Source organism: Anolis carolinensis, chromosome 3 (assembly GCF_035594765.1).
Source record: "Anolis carolinensis isolate JA03-04 chromosome 3, rAnoCar3.1.pri, whole genome shotgun sequence".
Lineage (NCBI taxonomy): Eukaryota > Metazoa > Chordata > Lepidosauria > Squamata > Dactyloidae > Anolis > Anolis carolinensis.
This window is the reverse complement of record NC_085843.1, coordinates 161,934,233-161,953,361: the sequence shown is the minus strand read 5'-3', so window position 1 is coordinate 161,953,361 and position 19,129 is coordinate 161,934,233. Positions and strand designations below refer to the sequence as shown.

Genomic DNA, 19,129 nt, shown 5'->3' with positions numbered 1-19,129 from the left:
CTACAAATCCCAGGATTCCATAGTGTTGCGCCATGACATTTAAAATGGCATCAAACAGCATGCATTCTACAGCGTAAATCAACAATGGGCAAACTTGCCCATGCTTGGTGTAGATGCACCCCAAGTTATGAATTGTTGAGTCGCAGTACAATTAACTATTTAAACTGAACAATTTACTATAGAAGCCCTTTGAGACACCACCACTGCTCACACAGTAAATGTATCTATCTGATTTTTAAAAATCACAACTCATGCTGAAAATTAATATAATAAATCACAATTGTTAGACGAGACTTGCCTTTACACTATGTCTTCAGATAGAACTGTTCTTGTTTCCAGCAATCCTAAATCTGGCAGACTATCAGAGGAGTCTGTCAACTGCCAATAATGGAAAACCTATTCAGAAAAATATGCAGTTCTAGTGAACAGCTTTCAACAACACTGATAGCAGCTAGGAGTGCTTAGAAGGTTACACACATGACATTCATTTGTCAAAATAGCATAACCCTGGAGGCAGAGCGGAGGCATGCAAGAGGGTGCTAATCTAGGGAGTGAAGATCTCTTCTACAGAAAGATAGATTAGTTCTCTCTCTCTGGTTTCCTTTTGCCAGCAGGTAGACCTTTTTACTTGGGGTGCATCTTCATTATAGAATTAATGTAGTTTGACACCACTAACAGCTATGGCTGACTGCTATGAAATCCTGAAGTTTGCAAGTCTGGTGAGGCACCAGCATGCTTTGGCAGAAAAGGGTAAAGGCCTTGTAAAACTACAACTCCTATGATTCCATAGCACTGAGCCATTGCGGTTAAAGTGGTGTTAAACTGTATTAACTCTAAAGTGTAGAATGATGCCCCTTTAGACAGGTTTTAGTGATTTACTGGTGTGCAGTGATCGTTTACAGGTTAGTGTTGTTAAGCCACACCACCACCCAAATGATTTATGGTTCACCAAGGGGCACCAAGCAAATACAGTAGAGTCTCACTTATGCAACATAAATGGGCTGGCAGAACATTGGATAAGCGAATATGTTGGATAATAAGGAGGGATTAAGGAAAAGCACCAAAACATCATGTTATACAACAAATTTGACAGAAAAAAATAGTTCAATACGCAGTAATGCTATGTAGTAATTACTTTATTTATGAATTTAGTACCAAAATATCACGATATATTGAAAACATTGATTACAAAAATGCGTTGGATAATCCAGAACGTTGGATAAGTGAGACTGTACTGTAATATCATTTTTGTCTTTTTTATTAAAATCATTTCCAGAGATCCGGAGTAGCGAAATGCCAAAGCTTTACCCTGCAAACTCTATCAATTCTAACCCTTTAATAAAATGTATCAATTTGATGATTTTGTATAACTTGTAACTTTTATATACTATGCACTGTGTCAATTCTTACTAAATAAAGTGTATTAACTGTTTCTAATATATATATCACAATGTAACTTGAAGGCAGCCACCTCTCCATGCCCCTTGGGAACGGGGACCTTGGCCAAGATCCCTCCAGTCATTGCTCAAACCAAATAACTATCAGAACCATTGTGTATATATATAGACAGATGATCCTCTTTACCAAAATATAAGATCAGAATGTTTGTCCATTTAACCTGAGGCTGAGAGTCTGCCTCTCCTGCAGAAGAGGGGGCTTAGTTGATAATTATTCATTAACTTTTTATACCAGCAGGCAAGTCCTTGATTGTCTAAAATCACTACCTTTGTCACATGGAACTGGAGACTTGAGTTAATCAGATATTCATCTGCATATCCACATCATTGTTTCCTCATGGGCTGTGCACTCCCAAGGGGTGTCTCTGCAACTGATTGGTTCCTTGAACAGACCAATCCCCAGCTGCTATTCTTCCTGTCACAGGATTCCCACCTGAGGACTGTGACATCAAAGAAACCCTGACCAATCCAGGCACAGATCCTACCCTGCCTCTTTTCCAGCCAATTAAGGGAGGAAGCAGGAAGTCTGAATACTATTCGCTGTCATGTAATTCTCTGTAAGTTTATGTTTGCACCTTTTGAAGGAAACTGCTTGTAACTTTTGAAGCAAATTGCTTATGTTTGCATCCTTTTTGGCCAAACTGTAATAAACCTCTGTGGCATTGCCTTCAACCTGGGGAGCATGTTTCTCTGTCCTGGCTGATCTGGTTTAGAAGATGCTCACCAGGTTAGGACCTAACTGCGGTCCTAGCTAAAATCACTACATTAGGATGTGCTATATTTTTATTCTCATTTGTCACATTTTTAAACACTGCTTTAAATTAGTGGTTTTTAATAGGACTGTACAGCGGAAAACTACTTTATCACAATTATTGCTTTTTATCTGTAATTTGTTTTACTCTAATGAAGTGAAATAGAATAATGCACAGTCACCTCTAAATGTTTGTTACTGTTAGAAAGGTTATTTACTCTTCACCAATGTGACTTAAGGTTGGCAGCTCATATTGCAAGTGATTAATCTGTCAGCAGCTTATAAATATCTTCATCAACAACCATATGCAGCTATGCAAGTTATCCACAAAGTTGGAAAGAGTGAGCATTCTAGTAAGTACAACAGGGCCAGTCATTTGTTGCTGACAGGTATGGAATTCTATAATGGAAAAGACTCTAAGCAAAACAGCAATGCCAGGAAAGATTATATCAGGTAAAGTTAGTGGGGATAAAACAAGGTTAAAAAGGAACAATGCATAATCCTCAGTTACCTGAATAGAAGTAATTGTCATTCTTCAGAAAGAAATATATAGAGATGTAAGGCAGGTCAAAACAGCTAACCCAAATCTAGTCTGTTCCTTGACAGCCAGTATATGGGGAAAGTCTGCAGGTAGCAACTGCCTGAAATCTGTAATTGCTTTTAACACTGAGTCACACATATCATCTATATTCTAAATGTGTCCGTGTGTGTGTGTGTGTGTGTATAAACTCTTGTGCTGCTGAACTGCTGACTTGAAGATTGATAGTTCGAATCCGCAGGACAGAGTGAGCTCCCACTGTTAGCCCTAGCTCCTGCCAATCTAGCAGTTCGAAAACATGCAAATATGAGTAGACAAATAGGTACTGCTTTGGTAGGAAAAGGCAAAAAGACTCTCCAAGCAGTCATGCCAGCCACACGACCAGGAGGTATCTATAGACAATGCAGGCTCCTCAGCTTGGAAATGGAGAAGAGCATCTCCCCCAGAGTCAGAGATGAGCACTGCCTCCAGAGCCGGAAATGAAAGAAGAAGCCTTTGCCTTTGCCTGTGTATTTGTGTCTCATTATATTTCATTGTAACAAGGCATTGAATGTTTGCGTGTGTCTGTTTATTTTATGCGGTAATCCGCTCTGAGTCCTCTGAAAGTTGGGATAAATAAAGTGTTGTTGTTGTTGTTATTATTATTATATAACCATACACAAGCCAGTGTTACAAGTCCTTAAACCCTCATGGAAAGAATCATATTGACAGATCATATTAAAACATTAGAAATAATGTGATGTCTCATGGGCCATGTAGTCCCGTTCCTAGTACTATTGTGGCAGATGAAGAGGAAAACTTGGGATTCCCACCGATTCAGCCAGAATCGGAGCCCCTGCACCTGCAGGATGTTTGCCCTCAAGAAGTCAGCCAAACAATCCTTGGGCAGAATTCTCCCCCGTTTTCTCGTAAGGACAATTATAATAGAGATAGAGGCGCTAGGGAGGCGAATCGCCGAAGCGCCAGAATCGCTGCCAGACAATTAGCTGATTAAGTTGCTTCCCTTGGGAAATTCTAAGGAGTCATGCATCTGGACACAGCTTGGGTTTCACTTTTAGTTCTCCAGGGAAAGTGTTCTTCTGGCGGGAAACGAGACCCTATTTAGGTGTTTAGCCGCAAAGGAAACTTTGCGGAGTCAATTCGTCAGCTCGAGGAGTGAGATCGTGTGTGGACTCCAGTTCCTTGTTTCCCGGATCAAGTTCAAGTCTGCCTTGTTTCGCGTTTGCCACGGACCTTGTTTTTGCTCTTGTTGCCTTGTTTCAAGTCTTGTTCTAGCCAAGTATCAAGTTTGCTTCCAGCCTAATTGCCAAGTTTCTATGGACTAAAGGACCTTGTCTTCTCCCCACACTTTGCTTGGCAAAGTGTGTGTTTCGGTTATTGGATTATAACTTTGGACTCTAATATCACATATTGGACATTATTTTCCTGGACTATATTTGACCTTTCCTGAAAGGTCTACTTCTGAACTATATTCTTCACCTCTTTTTATTGACTTTATATATTCCCTTAATAAAGATATTAGATAGAATCTGGCCTCTGCGCATGGTTATTGGTGCTCTGTAGCCTGGGTCCTGACAAATAATAAGATAGAGAACTCCTTCTTTAATTGTTTAGCTTTGTTTAGTGTTATTTTCTGAGTTTTGGGATGACTGTCTCCTTGCTTTTATATTTTGCATAATATTGTTTTCCTTTATATTTTTGCTATGACTTTATTTGGATTCTGATAAAGCACTAAATGAAGCTGTTTATTAAAAACGCCAAACAACAATATAAAACATTGTACTGGCTTACAATAGTAATGGAAGATAAGTACCATATTATATGATGCAAATAAAACAATACACAGTACATTGTACGGTGTGATTAATTAAAGTATGAAAGCATATCGGTTGGCTTACGCAATTTGTTACCAAACACACATTATAGCACATGCTGATTAAATTGTGTGATGTTTGGATAGCACTATTTCCCCATCTGTTCTTTAGTTCCAGATGCAGAAGACAACAAGGTCCTTTAACTTTTGCTATAGCTGTGCCGTAAAAATGTGAGAATTGCTCACTTCAGCTACAGAAGCAAGACATTTTTGAGGTTTCGTCTCCTGCAAATAACTCTTGGCATTCACTGTGGCTTCTATCAAGATCAAACATTGTAGTACAGATCAGATCAAAATTGTACTCAGCACTTGTGATCTGCCAAACTAGATCAGACCTTGAAAACAATAGTTCTTCCTCCACCTATCAACAACGGTTTCCAGAATTACCTAGTCGGCACGATCAGTGGTGAATCTGTGATGGAGAGTTGTAGTTCAAAGTAATATTTCAAAGTAAATCTATGCTAAGGGGGATTTATGATGTGTAACATAGGTCAGGAGAATTATGTAAAAACCTCTATATTTGAAGAAAAAATCTTGTATTTCTGACAATCAAACTAAAGAGCCCAAAATGCTAAACTTTCTGCAAAGTAGAAAATGTAACACTTATCTATTTAGCGATGTGGAAGTGGGTAACACTGAATTTTAACTCAACGATTTCCACTTTAGGTGATAAAATAATCCTTTCATCCCCACAGCACTGCATCAGAATATCTTCAAGCCTCCCATCACTTTGTTGAATGACAACTTAAAGCAGCATTTGGGGGGGGGAAAGGAAGACACCTAATGAGACTGAAGAGACAAACCACTTTCATCCTATGAATTTATTCAAGAACCGGAATAGAAAGATCAAGGAAAATGTTAGGGACATCTTCTGCTTTCTAATTTGAACCAAATGATGTACTTATACTACTTAGACAAAGACAAGGAGAGATATACTTAATCAAGGCAAGAGCTTCCAATGTAATAATTTTATTAATATGAACACACATACACACACACACACACACAGAGTTGCTATGAGTTTCTCAGGCTGTATGGCCATGCAGTATCATTCTCTCCTAACATTTTGCCTCCTCTGAAGATACCAGCCACAAATGCAGGCAAAACGTTAGAAGAGAATGCTACTGGAACATGGCCATACAGGCTGAGAAACTCATAGCAACCCAGTGATTCTGGCCACAAAATCCTTCGACGCTTACACACATTGTTTAAACCAGGGGTCCCCAAACTAAGGCCCACACTTCTGTAACCTGTCTCGAGCCACAAGGAGAGGTGGGTAAGAAATAAAATTATCATCAAGGTCCTTGGGACAGATGTGGCCCTCCAAGGTCATTTACCCGGCCCTAGCCCTAACGACTTGAAAACACACATCAATAACAACAATCCTAATTAACTTGACTATCTCATTAAAAACCAGGCCCACATTTTCTATTGAAATACTAGTAAGTTTATGTTGGTTAAAATTGTTCTTAATTTTAAAAATTGTATTGCTCTTTCATGTGTTTTGCACGACAAATAAGATATGTGCAATGTGCACAGGAATTCGTTCATAGGGTTGTTGTATGTTTTCCGGGCTGTATGGCCATGTTCCAGAAGTATTCTCTCCTGACGTTTCACCCACATCTATGGCAGGCATCCTCAGAGGTTGAGAAATACCTAACAACCTCTGAGGATGCCTACCATAGATGTGGGCGAAATGTCAGGAGAGAATACTTCTGGAACATGGCTATACAGCCCGGAAAACATACAACAACCCTGTGATCCCAGCCACAAAAGCCTTCGACAACACAATTCGTCCATATTTTTTCAAACTACAGTCTGGCCTTCCAACAGTGTAAGGGGCCTCTGCTTTTAAAAAAAATCTGAGGACCCCTGGTTTAAACCATTTCTTTAGAAACATTGGCTAATGTCCTGCATTGCAATTACAGATTCAAAACCTAAAGTTACAGATTTATAACTGCTCTGTACAATGAGTGCTTGATATCCATTGCGGTCTTGTCCATCCATGAATACTAAAATGCTCAGATGCTCAACTCCCATTATATACAATGCCATAGTAAAATGGAATCCAAGATTTGCTTTTTGGATTTTTTTAGAATATTTTCAAGCCATGACTGGTTGAATCCATGGATGCAGAATCCATGGAAAAGTATAAAGGGTTGACTGTATTCAGATAATATGCATGCACAAATACATTACTACTGTCACAATAATAAATATTCCTGGACTCAACTTAAACTCAAGGGAGCTGCTCTCAACAATGGAGGTGTTTTGCATGGAAACTGGGGTACTTTAAGGTAGTGTGACTAGCTCACTCCCACCACAAGCCACATGTCTTGTAGTGGAAGGGAGTTAGCCACACCATACTAAAGCATCCCACTCACCAAGTTATAGATTTCTAGTCTTTGGAGCATCTCTTTTGAGTTCAAAGTGAGTTCTGGGGGTCAAATCTTTAGGTTATTACTTGGGAGTTCACCCATTAATTTTAGAAATGAATGCCAAAGACTTGTACGAAAGGCGAAGGGAGGTTACCATACAGGTGAAAATGTGCCTACAACCTAACATCCTAATTAATCCTTTTTCCTTTCCTGGTATTATTATTATTATTATTATTATTATTATTATTATTATTATTATTATTCCTTTCCTGGTTCACCATAATCATAGTTTGCTGTAGTTTGCTGTGGCAATGACATCCAGATTTATGCTCCTTGGCAACACAGTAAAAATCAGAAACTACAATTTGAAATGATGTTATGATTCTGATTAAGAGGCAAACTGTCTATTTGTACATCATGGCAAATATTGATTACAGAAAAACAGAAAATGAATGGAGGGTCAACTCAAATAAGTGCATGTTCTCAACCTTCTAGTAGCCAAAGTATAGTTTCATCATGCTATCTAAACTGTGGAGATCTGAATACACATGCACACATACAATTAATTTTCTTTGTTCATGTCACAATCATGGCATTTGGCAGTCTAAAAGCAGAGAACATACTGAGAATGTCCTCTGCTTTTATAATAAAAGGCTCTTCCTGAGATAAAGAACTGAATGGTATGCAATGAATAGAAAGCATACAGAAGTCATTTACTGTTCAAAAAGACTGTGGAGTGGTCTGGTCTTGAGATTGCTTAACTCAATTCTCACATAGCATGCCAAGGACTTTCATAAATAACTCTCAACAGAGTAGTTCTACATCAGGAAAGAATACAACGAGTGTTGATACATAGTGATCATAGCTCACAATAAATACAGAGAGCACATGACAGCAAATGGGATAGTGTGAGTGGGATGGGGAGAGGTTGTGTACTTTTAAAGTTTAGTTGTACATATAGTTTAATATTTTTCTGTTCCATGATGCAAACATGTAATTATTTTTCCATTTTTATTTACATATGTTAATGCATTTGCTCTGTTTTAATTGCATTGTGTCATGTTTGCTGTTAGCTGCCTTGAGTCCCTATATTGGGAGAAAGGTGGGATTAAAGACAAAGAAAATAAATAAATGTCACAGCATGATGAACTACAGGCTCTTTACCAAATGAATACTTTGACACTTAACAGAATTGACAGAGAAAGCAATACCCTGGAGTTATCACTAATCTGATATTCCTTGCTGACCCTTTGTATGTTATAAACAGAGACAATACGCATTAGAAGGTTTTGATTTTTGCTAGTCACCCTGATCTATCACCAGTAACCTGTCCTTTAAACAAAATCAGAAAGAAGGGAATATTTGCAATTGCTTCAGAGGGGAAAACAGAAGTAAAAGCTTTCCAATTTTTTTACAAATCCCTCAATTTTCTATGAAACCTATCTGTGTGAAACCCATAGTCAACAGACAGCTATTACATGCATAATAACTATTTTCTTTGCATGGTTATCAAGATGCTGAATTTTTTTCCCAGGTGCCAAAATATGCCTCCCACAGCATCATTACTTTCAATCACACAGCATTCATTACAAACTAATAATGAGTAATTAATCTGTTGATTCATTAATATGATGTCTTTCCTGCCCTATCTATTCCAAGAATTCTATTATTTACTGTCATAACAAACTTTGTCGGAAGAGTAACCTCAGACTAGTGGGTAAAACCACCACAACTGACAGATTCCCAACAGCTTGATTAGCAGCTTTCAATAATATATCTCTTTATTTCATATTATGCCATTATTTGCAGATCTGAGTGGTGATCCTTTCCCCATTATCAGAAATTGGATATTTTTTCTGAATTTGGACAACACGTCCCAGAATTCTAAGCCAACATGACTACTGAACATGCTGTGAGGTGGATTCTAGGAATCATAATTCAAAAGTATTTTTCCAAACTCTCCCTATTACACATTTGATATTGTTCTGTAATTTATCTTCATACGAGCTGGATCCTATCTGCACAACCATAAAGGGCAGTCAAAGAGAAGACCACATAAAAGGCAAACTGTCTCAATGGATCGATGACAGGCTTGCAGTGAAAATGATATGACATACCTTTGCAGGTGAAACATTTGATGTGAAAATGCCTGGCTTGGACGCGAAGCACTTCACCTTTGCATGGCTCACCACATTTATGGCAGTGGATGACTGGTTTCTCTGTGGAGTGAGGAGGCTCCTGAGGGTGGGCCACTGTATAATAAGAATGAGAAGAATAATGAATTAGATGCAGAAGATTTTATTTCAGATGGTTTTAGATTCTCAACAATATAAACAAAAAGACACATTTAATGATGACACGGACTGGCTAAGGAGCTATGCAAAAGTGGTTGAAGAAGTTACCTGAAACATCACCCACCATATAAAGTTCCGATATATTTTTCTTACTTTATTTTTTACCAGAATCCTCATTATTTGCCTGATGCATTGTTAACAACTATCTGAAAGCTTGTTCTGGAGGCTTTTTTGTTTTTGATATTATTTTTTGTATGCTTGAGGCCTATGATTTCTGGGAGATTTTTATTCCATGTGAGGAGCGACTTGAGAAACTGTAAATCACTTCTGGTGTGAGAGAATTGGCCATCTGCAAGGATGTTGCCCAGGGGACACCCAGATGTTTTGTTGTTTTTACCATCCTTGTGGGAGGCTTTTCTCATGTCCCCGCATGGAGCTAGAGCTGATAGAGGGAGCTCATCTGCGCTCTCCCCAGGTTGGATTGGAACCGGGAACCTTCCAGTCAGCAACCCAACCTTCAAGTCAGCAGTCCTGCTGGCACAAGGATTTAACCTACAATGCCACCGGGGGCTCCTCTGGGGGATAAAGTATTACAAGGAAAATAAAGATATAAGCATTTGTTTTCCTAGGTAAAGGTAAAGGTTTCCCTTGAGATTAAGTCTAGTTGTGTCTGACTCTGGAGGTTGGTGCTCATCTCCATTTCTAAGCCGAAGAGCCAGCATTGTCCGTAGACACCTCCAAGGTCATGTGGCTGGCATGACTACATGGAGTGCCGTTACCTTCCCACTGGAGCAGTACCTATTGATCTACTCACATTTGCATGTTTTCGAACTGCTAGATTGGCAGAAGCTGGGGCTAACAGAGGGAACTCACCCCACTCCCTAGATTTGAACCGCCGACCTTTCGGTCAGCAAGTTCAGCACCTCAATGGTTTAATCTGTTGTGCCACCGGGCGCTCCTCTAGTATGTTTTCCTAGGCCAGTGTTTGTTTTCCTAGGCTAATTGTATTTCAATCTCTATTACATATTTGAAGTGTTAATGCCTATTTTACATTTTGGTGGGTTTTACCTGCTCCCCCCTAGCCCTCCTCTCACCCACATAAACATAGCTATCAATTTTGCTTTTAATGTTACCTATATGTTGATTTTTGCATTTGACAGCTCTATTTTAATACGTTGTAATCATTTGTTTTCAAATATTTTTACTTTTACCATTTCTTTGCTCTATTGCATAATAATTGTGCAAAGTCTTAATGATCAATGTCAGTAGTGCCGTATAGAAACAAATAATAGTAGATTGCAGCAGTTTCCTATTTTAAATATTGTACCACGTTTAAGCAAATGAAATGTCACATTTCCCCTCCACTCCATTCCTGGTAGGTTTCTGCTTTTCTATTTCGAGTACCTTGTTATTTAATCCATGAGTACAGAGAACACTGAAGGGAATGCCTTCTAATATTTTAATTAGCAATTATTTCTAAGTAAGACCTCAGCAGAACACAGCCTTTGGTGAACTCTCGCTAATCTTTAAGTAATGAAGCTCTATTTTTGGAGTACAAGAAATTGGGTTATTAGCTTTGCCCCAATGGACTACTGCATTTACTGGCAACTGATGTAACACTGTAATTATAAAAGGCCATGTATAGGAAGACCATCTCAAGTCTTGGGTAGACATTTCCAAAATTTTACAAACCATAGAATCCCTGGGAACTTATGTACATGAAAACATAAGCATTAGGAGGCACTCTGTTGAGCTCATAAAATGTGCTACTTAGGGTCTGGTCCCATGTTAGTGCTTTCAACCAACTCTTTGTGGCATCGATGTACTGCAATTATAATGTAAAGTGATCTCTATGTCCCACTTGAGTGCTAACATATTTTGTGGTAGTCTTGCAGTCACATGGATTTCTCTCTGTAATTCATCACAACACACATGTCTAGTATTTTGTACACAGCTTTTAAGAATCTTCTTAAAAGGTTCCCTAACGTCAAAGAGGTCTATGTTGGAGGAAGTTGGGCCCAACTCTCCCAGATAGAGGTTCTAATATCTATTCAAAATAAATGATGACTTTCAAATGTTCTAGTCCTATTTTCAAATTCATTTTCAAAATTAGATTTACTTTTAAATAAAGATCAATGGGCACTCCTATACCTTCTGTTTGCTCTCTTGTATATGTTGTTCATACATTATCTGTGGGGATGAATTCCTAAACTTCATATGGATACACTGAACTACAGATAACAGTAAACTCTGTTGAAATGAAGGACATCTGGCCCAGGCACACCATAGAATCACCCTGGAAGACCTAGGGCCCATCCACACAGTAATATAAATCCACTGGGGGAGGGGAACAACAGCCTGGCGAACACTATATTACCCACGACCACAGGGAACCGCCGTAAGGCTAAACGGAGGGCTGCACAAACACAGCAAGGACCAAGTACAGAGAGCACAATAATCCCAAATAAACAGTTCGAGGGGAGGTCACAGGGGCTTACATGTCTTTACACTAATGCTCAGAGCATGGGAAATAAGCAAGACGAACTCCAACTCCTAGCACAGCACCACACATACGATGTCATAGGCATCACTGAAACCTGGTGGGATGACTCCCATCACTGGAATTTAACCATTGAGGGCTATAACCTCTTTCACAGAAATAGAACAAAGGGGAGAGGAGGGGGAGTAGCTTTATATGTCAAAAACAGTTACGTTGCAGAAGAAATGCAAGACTGTAATCCGGGAAACCAGCTTGAAAGCATCTGGATAAGAATCAAGGGAACCGGGACTCAAAAAGATCTTGTCGTGGGTGTCTACTACAGACCTCCGAGTCAGGATGAAGGACTTGATGAAGCCTTCTGTCAACAGCTGACCAAACAGGCACAAAGAAGAGATATAGTAGTCATGGGCGATTTCAATTATCCCGATATCTGCTGGAAAACAAACTCAGCCAAGAGTACAAAGTCCAACAAATTCCTCACTTGCCTTGCAGATAATTTTATGGTCCAGAAGGTAGAAGAGGCAACAAGGGGATCAGCAACTCTTGATCTAATCTTAACAAATGTGGAAGACCTGATCAATACAGTTGAAGTGGTTGGATCCTTAGGGGCAAGTGACCATGTGCTCCTGCAGTTTGCAATACAAAGGAATGCTGAAACTAAGACAAGTCAAACACGCATTCTGGACTTTAAGAGAGCTGACTTCCAAAAAATGAAGGAATTACTGAGCGGCATTCCATGGACGCCGATATTAAAAAACAAGGGAGTTAAGGATGGATGGGAGTTTTTCAAAAGTGAAATACTCAAGGCGCAAATGCAAACAGTGCCAACAAAGAAGAAAAATAAGACAAGTGCAAAGAAGCCAGAATGGATGTCCAAAGAACTTCTAACTGAGCTAAAGCTCAAAAGTGACATGCACAAGAAGTGGAAAAGGGGAGAAATCACCAAAGAAGAATTCAAACGTATAGCCAACTCCTGTAGGGAAAAGGTTCGCAAGGCTAAAGCGCAAAATGAGCTCAGGCTTGCCAGGGACATAAAAAACAACAAAAAAGGTTTTTTTGCTTATGTTGGTAGAAAAAGGAAGAAAAAGGAGGCGATAGGGCCACTGCAAGGAGTAGATGGGGTGATGGTGACAGGGGATAGGGAAAAGGCAGAACTGCTTAATGCCTTCTTTGCCTCGGTCTTCTCACAAAAAGAAAGCCATCTTCAACCTCAGCAACATGGAATGGACGAAGGATTGGGGGAAATCCAACCCCAAATAGGGAAACAAGTTGTCCAGGAACACCTGGCCACTCTAAACGAATTCAAGTCCCCAGGGCCAGATCAGCTACATCCAAGAGTATTGAAGGAACTAGCGGAAGTTATTTCAGAACCACTGGCAATCATCTTCGAGAGTTCTTGGAGAACAGGAGAAGTCCCAGCAGATTGGAGGAGGGCGAATGTGGTCCCTATCTTCAAGAAGGGAAAAAAGAACGACCCAAACAATTACCGTCCGGTCAGCCTCACATCAATACCAGGCAAGATTCTGGAAAAGATCATTAAGGAAGTGGTCTGCAAACACTTAGAAACAAATGCGGTCATTGCTAATAGTCAACACGGATTTACCAAAAACAAGTCATGCCAGACTAATCTGATCTCTTTTTTCGATAGAGTTACGAGTTGGGTCGATACAGGGAATGCCGTGGATGTAGCATATCTAGATTTCAGTAAGGCCTTCGACAAAGTCCCCCACGACCTTCTGGCAAACAAACTAGTAAAATGTGGGCTAGACAAAACTACGGTTAGGTGGATCTGTAATTGGCTAAGCGAACGAACCCAAAGGGTGCTCACCAATGCGTCGTCTTCATCATGGAAAGAAGTGACAAGTGGAGTGCCGCAGGGCTCCGTCCTGGGCCCGGTTCTGTTCAACATCTTTATTAACGACTTAGACGAAGGGTTAGAAGGCACGATCATCAAGTTTGCAGATGACACCAAACTCGGAGGGATAGCTAACACTCCAGAAGACAGGAGCAGAATTCAAAACGATCTTGACAGACTAGAGAGATGGGCCGAAACTAACAAAATGAAGTTCAACAGGGACAAATGCAAGATACTTCACTTCGGCAGAAAAAATGGAAATCAAAGATACAGAATGGGGGACGCCTGGCTTGACAGCAGTGTGTGCGAAAAAGATCTTGGAGTCCTCGTGGACAACAAGTTAAACATGAGCCTACAATGTGATGCGGCAGCTAAAAAAGCCAATGGGATTTTGGCCTGCATCAATAGGGGAATAACGTCTAGATCCAGGGAAGTCATGCTCCCCCTCTATTCTGCCTTGGTCAGACCACACCTGGAATACTGTGTCCAGTTTTGGGCACCGCAGATGAAGGGAGATGCTGACAAGCTGGAAAGCGTCCAGAGGAGGGCAACTAAAATGATTAAGGGTCTGGAGAACAAGCCCTATGAGGAGAGGCTTAAAGAGCTGGGCATGTTTAGCCTGCAGAAGAGAAGGCTGAGAGGAGACATGATAGCCATGTACAAATATGTGAGGGGAAGTCATAGGGAGGAGGGAGCAAGCTTATTTTCTGCTGCCCTGCAGACTAGGACACGGAACAATGGCTTCAAACTACAGGAAAGGAGATTCCACCTGAACATCAGGAAGAACTTCCTCACTGTGAGGGCTGTTCGGCAGTGGAACTCTCTCCCCCGGGCCGTGGTGGAGGCTCCTTCTTTGGAGGCTTTTAAGCAGAGGCTGGATGGCCATCTGTCGGGGGTGCTTTGAATGCGATTTCCTGCTTCTTAGCGGGGGGTTGGACTAGATGGCCCTTGAGGTCTCTTCCAACTCTACTATTCTATGATTCTATGATTCTAGAACATCAAGGCAGAAAATCCCACAATATCTGCTTTGAACTGGTTTATCTGAGTCTACACAGTCATATATTCCAGTTCAAAGCAGATAATGTGGGATTTTATTCAACTGTGGGGAAGGGGCCCTAGAAATGCCTAGAGAGAATATACTTTTTTGAATGTGAATAAGTGGATCAGCTTATATCCATTCTACAGATACGGGGGTTGCATTGTATGATGTTTCTCCATCTTTTCTCCTTCTCTTCTCTCTTCTTGTCTTTACGAGTGGCGTGGCCTGCTCTACCAGAGTGTTCAGGTCCACAACACACAGTCCATGAACTGAAAATTAATGACTTAAATCACTATAGTTTTCTGCCACTCACTATGAAACAGGCTATCATGACTGCACAAAATTCAAAGGAAAGAGAATGTCCTACAATAACTATTAATAACTCACCAGGCCACATTGGCATGATTGTGGACTGGCATCACCATGGAATAGCAAACTAAATTAATAAAAGACTAGGCATACATTCTTTAGATTTCATCACATTTAAGCAACAACTAAGATTATCATCTGTTTACAGGTACAGTAGAATTCCGCTTATCCAACATAAACAGGCTGGCAGAATGTTGGATAAGCAGAAATGTTGGATAATAAGGAGGGATTAAGGAATAGCCTATTGAACATCAAATTACGTTATGATTTTACAAATAAAGCACCAAATCATCATGTTTTACAACAAATTGCCAGAAAAAGCAGTTCAATACACGGTAAGGTTATGTAGTAATTACTGTATTTACGAATTTAGCTCCAAAACATCGCAATGTATTGAAAACACTGACTACAAAAACATTGACTACATAAAGGCAGACTGCGCTGGATAATACAGAACTTTGGATAAGCGGAGGTTGGATAAATGAGACTTTACTGTATAAACTGAACTAGGAGGTAAAGGTAAAGGTTCTCCCCTGACATTAAGTCTAGTCATGTCTGACTCTGGGGGTTGGTGCTCATCTCCATTTCTAAGCCAAAGAGCCAGCATTGTCCGTATACACCTCCTAGGTCATGCAGCTGGCATGACTTCATGGAGTGCCCTTACCTTCCCACCAGAGCGGTACCTATTGATCTACTCACATTTGCATGTTTTCGAACTGCTATGTTGGCAGAAGCTGGGGCTAACAGGGGGAGTTCACCCCGTTCCCCGGATCCAAACTGCTGACCTTTCGGTCAGCAAGTTCAGCAGCTCAGCGGTTTAATCCACTGCGCTATCGAGGGCTTCTATAATCTGAACTAGTCCGATAAAATCCTGATTGACAATCCTTTTTCGATTACCTTTTGTGGGAGACACTAATAATCACTCATTGGTGACAAAGGTTTCTGCATCAAGGAGAATTTAGAATAATACAAGAATGATGGCAAACTAAAAACGTAGACAATGGATTGAGACAGACACTCAGGTTTAAGATAATGATGCAGTTGAAGTTCTGTTGATTTGATGTGAACATCTTTATTCTGCCTGACTTACATTTTTGGTCAAACTACTTTTGTAGGAATTTGAAACTACACAAAAAAACTACAAAATCTTTATGATTACAGAAGATAATAGAATAAAAAATACCATGCACTGGTATATAGTTGCATGAGTGTTGGAAATCCACTCTGAATACAATAATCACAGGAAACTATTATACAAGTACATTAAACTGGCATTAACAACAATAGCTCTGTCTCAGCATTCATTTCTATTAAAATACTGTTTGTATGAAATGTATGGATCTCCATTCGCAATGGATTTCAATTGCTTGTATAATCCCACCTCTACTGAAGGATACTTGATGTTATTATATTTTAGTCAGTTAATCACAGGTGTTAGGATTGATCTGTAGACATCACTTTATTTTTACTTTATGTAAAATGGTGAAAAGGGAATGGCACTCTAGAAACACAGGCATCCTTCACACTTATTCATTTCTATGTTCGACAACATGAAAAAGAAATTCTTGAAATTAAAGGCAAAAAAGGATCAGAAAAGCATAGTGGAAAAAATAAGGCCAAGTGTTGCAAAAATAGAGTATGTATTACAGTAAATGAGCCATGCAATGAAATATTTTTATGTATGCTTTCCCAGCATCTAAATACAAAATTATCTACAGCATCTGCAAATGCATCTACTTGACCTTTCAAAGACATATCTAACCTCTTGTTGTTGCACAGATATTAATGCCTACTGCTGTTGCATTTTTTCCACATTCATTCTGCAGTCATGAGACCCAGCCTTCCCCAACCTGGCAGCATCCACAGAATATGAATTACAATTCCCATCATCCCCGATCAGCTTTACATATTCAACTGGGACTGTCGCATCCAGAATGCAGCTGGTCGAGGATGACCAGACTATCATGTTCTTCTTGCAGAGTTTTAATGGTAATATTTTGTTTCCCAGACCTGGAACCGCGGTGGCGTAATAGGTTAAATCCTTGTGCCGGCTGAACTGCTGATCTGATTATTGGGTTGCTGACCTCAAGGTTGCCGATTCAAATCCAGGTGAGCTTCCATCTGTCAGCTCTAGCTTGCGGGGACATGAGGGAAACTTCCCAGCTAACACATCCGGGCATCCTCTGGGCAACATCTCTGTAGGTAGCCAATTCTCTCACATCAGAAGCAACTTGCAGTATGTTCTCAAGTCACTTCTCGAACAATTTTAAAAAATTCCAGACCAAGTCCGCAACACCTTCCCCATACTCACTAAATTCCATACAATTCCTTTGGCTGCTGTTCATGTCCTTGCCACATTTAAGAGAACTGATTCTCTTAAATGTTGCTCTTCTGAACAAAATAAAACTTCAGAAACATGACACTTGTGCGTGTGTGTGCGCGTGTGTGTGGTGGGGAAGTGGTGTATTTCTAATATTATATGTTTCTCATAATCTCTGCCAGACTCTCTGATGGAAGGGCACAGCCAGCCGAAGTTGCCATTGCTCTTTAATTTAACATGCAGCTGGCTCCAGCTCCTTCGGAAAGAAGCTAATAGCTGAAAACCTTTACCCCACTGGAAATATATATTACATGGCAAAGCTTTCTAATGCCAGAGGTGACCTTGCATTCATCTGAAAGAAGAAACAGAGAGCAGTGAAAGAAAGGCAACAAATTGAGATTTCAAAAAGGAGGAAGAGAAGGAGAGAAAAATAAAACCAATTAGTCTTCAAAGTGCTGTCACATTCCTTTTTTTCTTTCCCTCGACAAGAAACTAATACAGAAAACTTTTTGAGATTTTTAAATGTTCTTTCAACTCTTACCAGTGTCATGTTTTGTAGCAGAATCTGCACAAAACTATGAAGATGTATGTATGCCAGTCAGATAGACATAAAAACAAAGTACAGGATCCCACAATATCAGCTATTCACAAAACACACAATTACATCAACAAATGATTGTTTTTGCTGTCCATGCCAGAAGTTTGCATAGGATCAGTGGTGGTGAAAAAGACAATGGGCAACCCCGGCCACTCACTAGAGTCATATTCTGTTAGTAGAGAAAGATGGGTCCACTCCTACATGAGAGAAAATAGACTTAAATCTATGAAGATTTATACTACAACTTATATCTCTCCCTTTGCACTGCTGCCAGGTATTGTCTTCACCCAGTCCTTTCTCTTCATTACTTGGCTGAGAAGACACCAGAGCCAAAGCATTATAGCAGTGTTCCTCAACCTGTGCGTCCTGAGGTGTTTTGGCCTACAACTTCCAGAAATCCCAGCCAGTTTACCAACTGTTGGGACAGTGGTTCTCAATCTGTGGGTCCCCAGATGTTTTGGCCTCCAACTCCCAGAAATCCTAACAGCTGGTAAACTGGCTGGGATTTCTGGGAGTTGTAAACCAAAACGTCTGGGGACCCACAGGCTGAGAACCACTGCATTATAGGAATGGAGATGTGGGAGAACAAATCAAATACGACCTCATGAAACCAGTCAATGAAGAATTAAGAAGACCTTGACGGAATTAGCTTCTGTCTGGAGAACCATGCTGGGAATCAAATATCTCAGTGTTCAATTGTGCTCAATTTTCAGATACATCCTCAATCTCAATTAGGAATTCCCCATCTTCCTCCTAACACTGGAACTCATAGTGTGTGTTCGCACACACAAGTGAATAGGATAAAAATATGTCCCAACAAATCTTTTTTTTTTTTTTTTTGCAACTGTCCAAGCCAACGCAATGCATTGGAACAAAAATGGCCCATGCTATTGCCCCCTAGTGAAATATGAGAAAGCAAAAGTAATTATCAGTAAATTGGACTCATTTAGGGTCATTGCAATTCTCAATAAGCTCAGGAAACCCAAGAGGTATTTCTTAAACTTTATTCCTAACCTCGATGCTAAACCTTTTTTTAACCATCAATGCTATGAAATTCCCACTAGAATCAGAAAATATCCAGAACTCACTTAAAGAAAGTTTTTTTAAAAAAAATCTTGGTACATAAGAGTTAATATAAGCAACGGAATCTGTAATTG

The 19,129-nt window shown here is 39.9% G+C and overlaps 1 protein-coding gene and 1 long non-coding RNA gene across 17 annotated transcripts in view; one reads left to right on the top strand and one right to left on the bottom strand.

Annotated features, from left to right (window-relative positions):
• Positions 1-19,129, bottom strand: part of ablim1 (actin binding LIM protein 1) — a 219,161-nt gene that overhangs the window by 162,884 nt on the left and 37,148 nt on the right. For all 16 annotated transcript variants that reach the window (XM_062975680.1, XM_062975683.1, XM_062975682.1 and 13 more), the window contains one exon: positions 9,115-9,249. In XM_062975680.1, the coding sequence (XP_062831750.1) occupies positions 9,115-9,249 (135 nt within the window). Of the gene's footprint in view, positions 1-9,114; positions 9,250-19,129 lie in introns of those variants that run through there.
• Positions 1,923-17,814, top strand: LOC134297635 (uncharacterized). Its single transcript, XR_010004446.1, has 3 exons — positions 1,923-2,014; positions 17,063-17,163; positions 17,557-17,814. It is a non-coding gene; the product is annotated as an uncharacterized LOC134297635 (long non-coding RNA).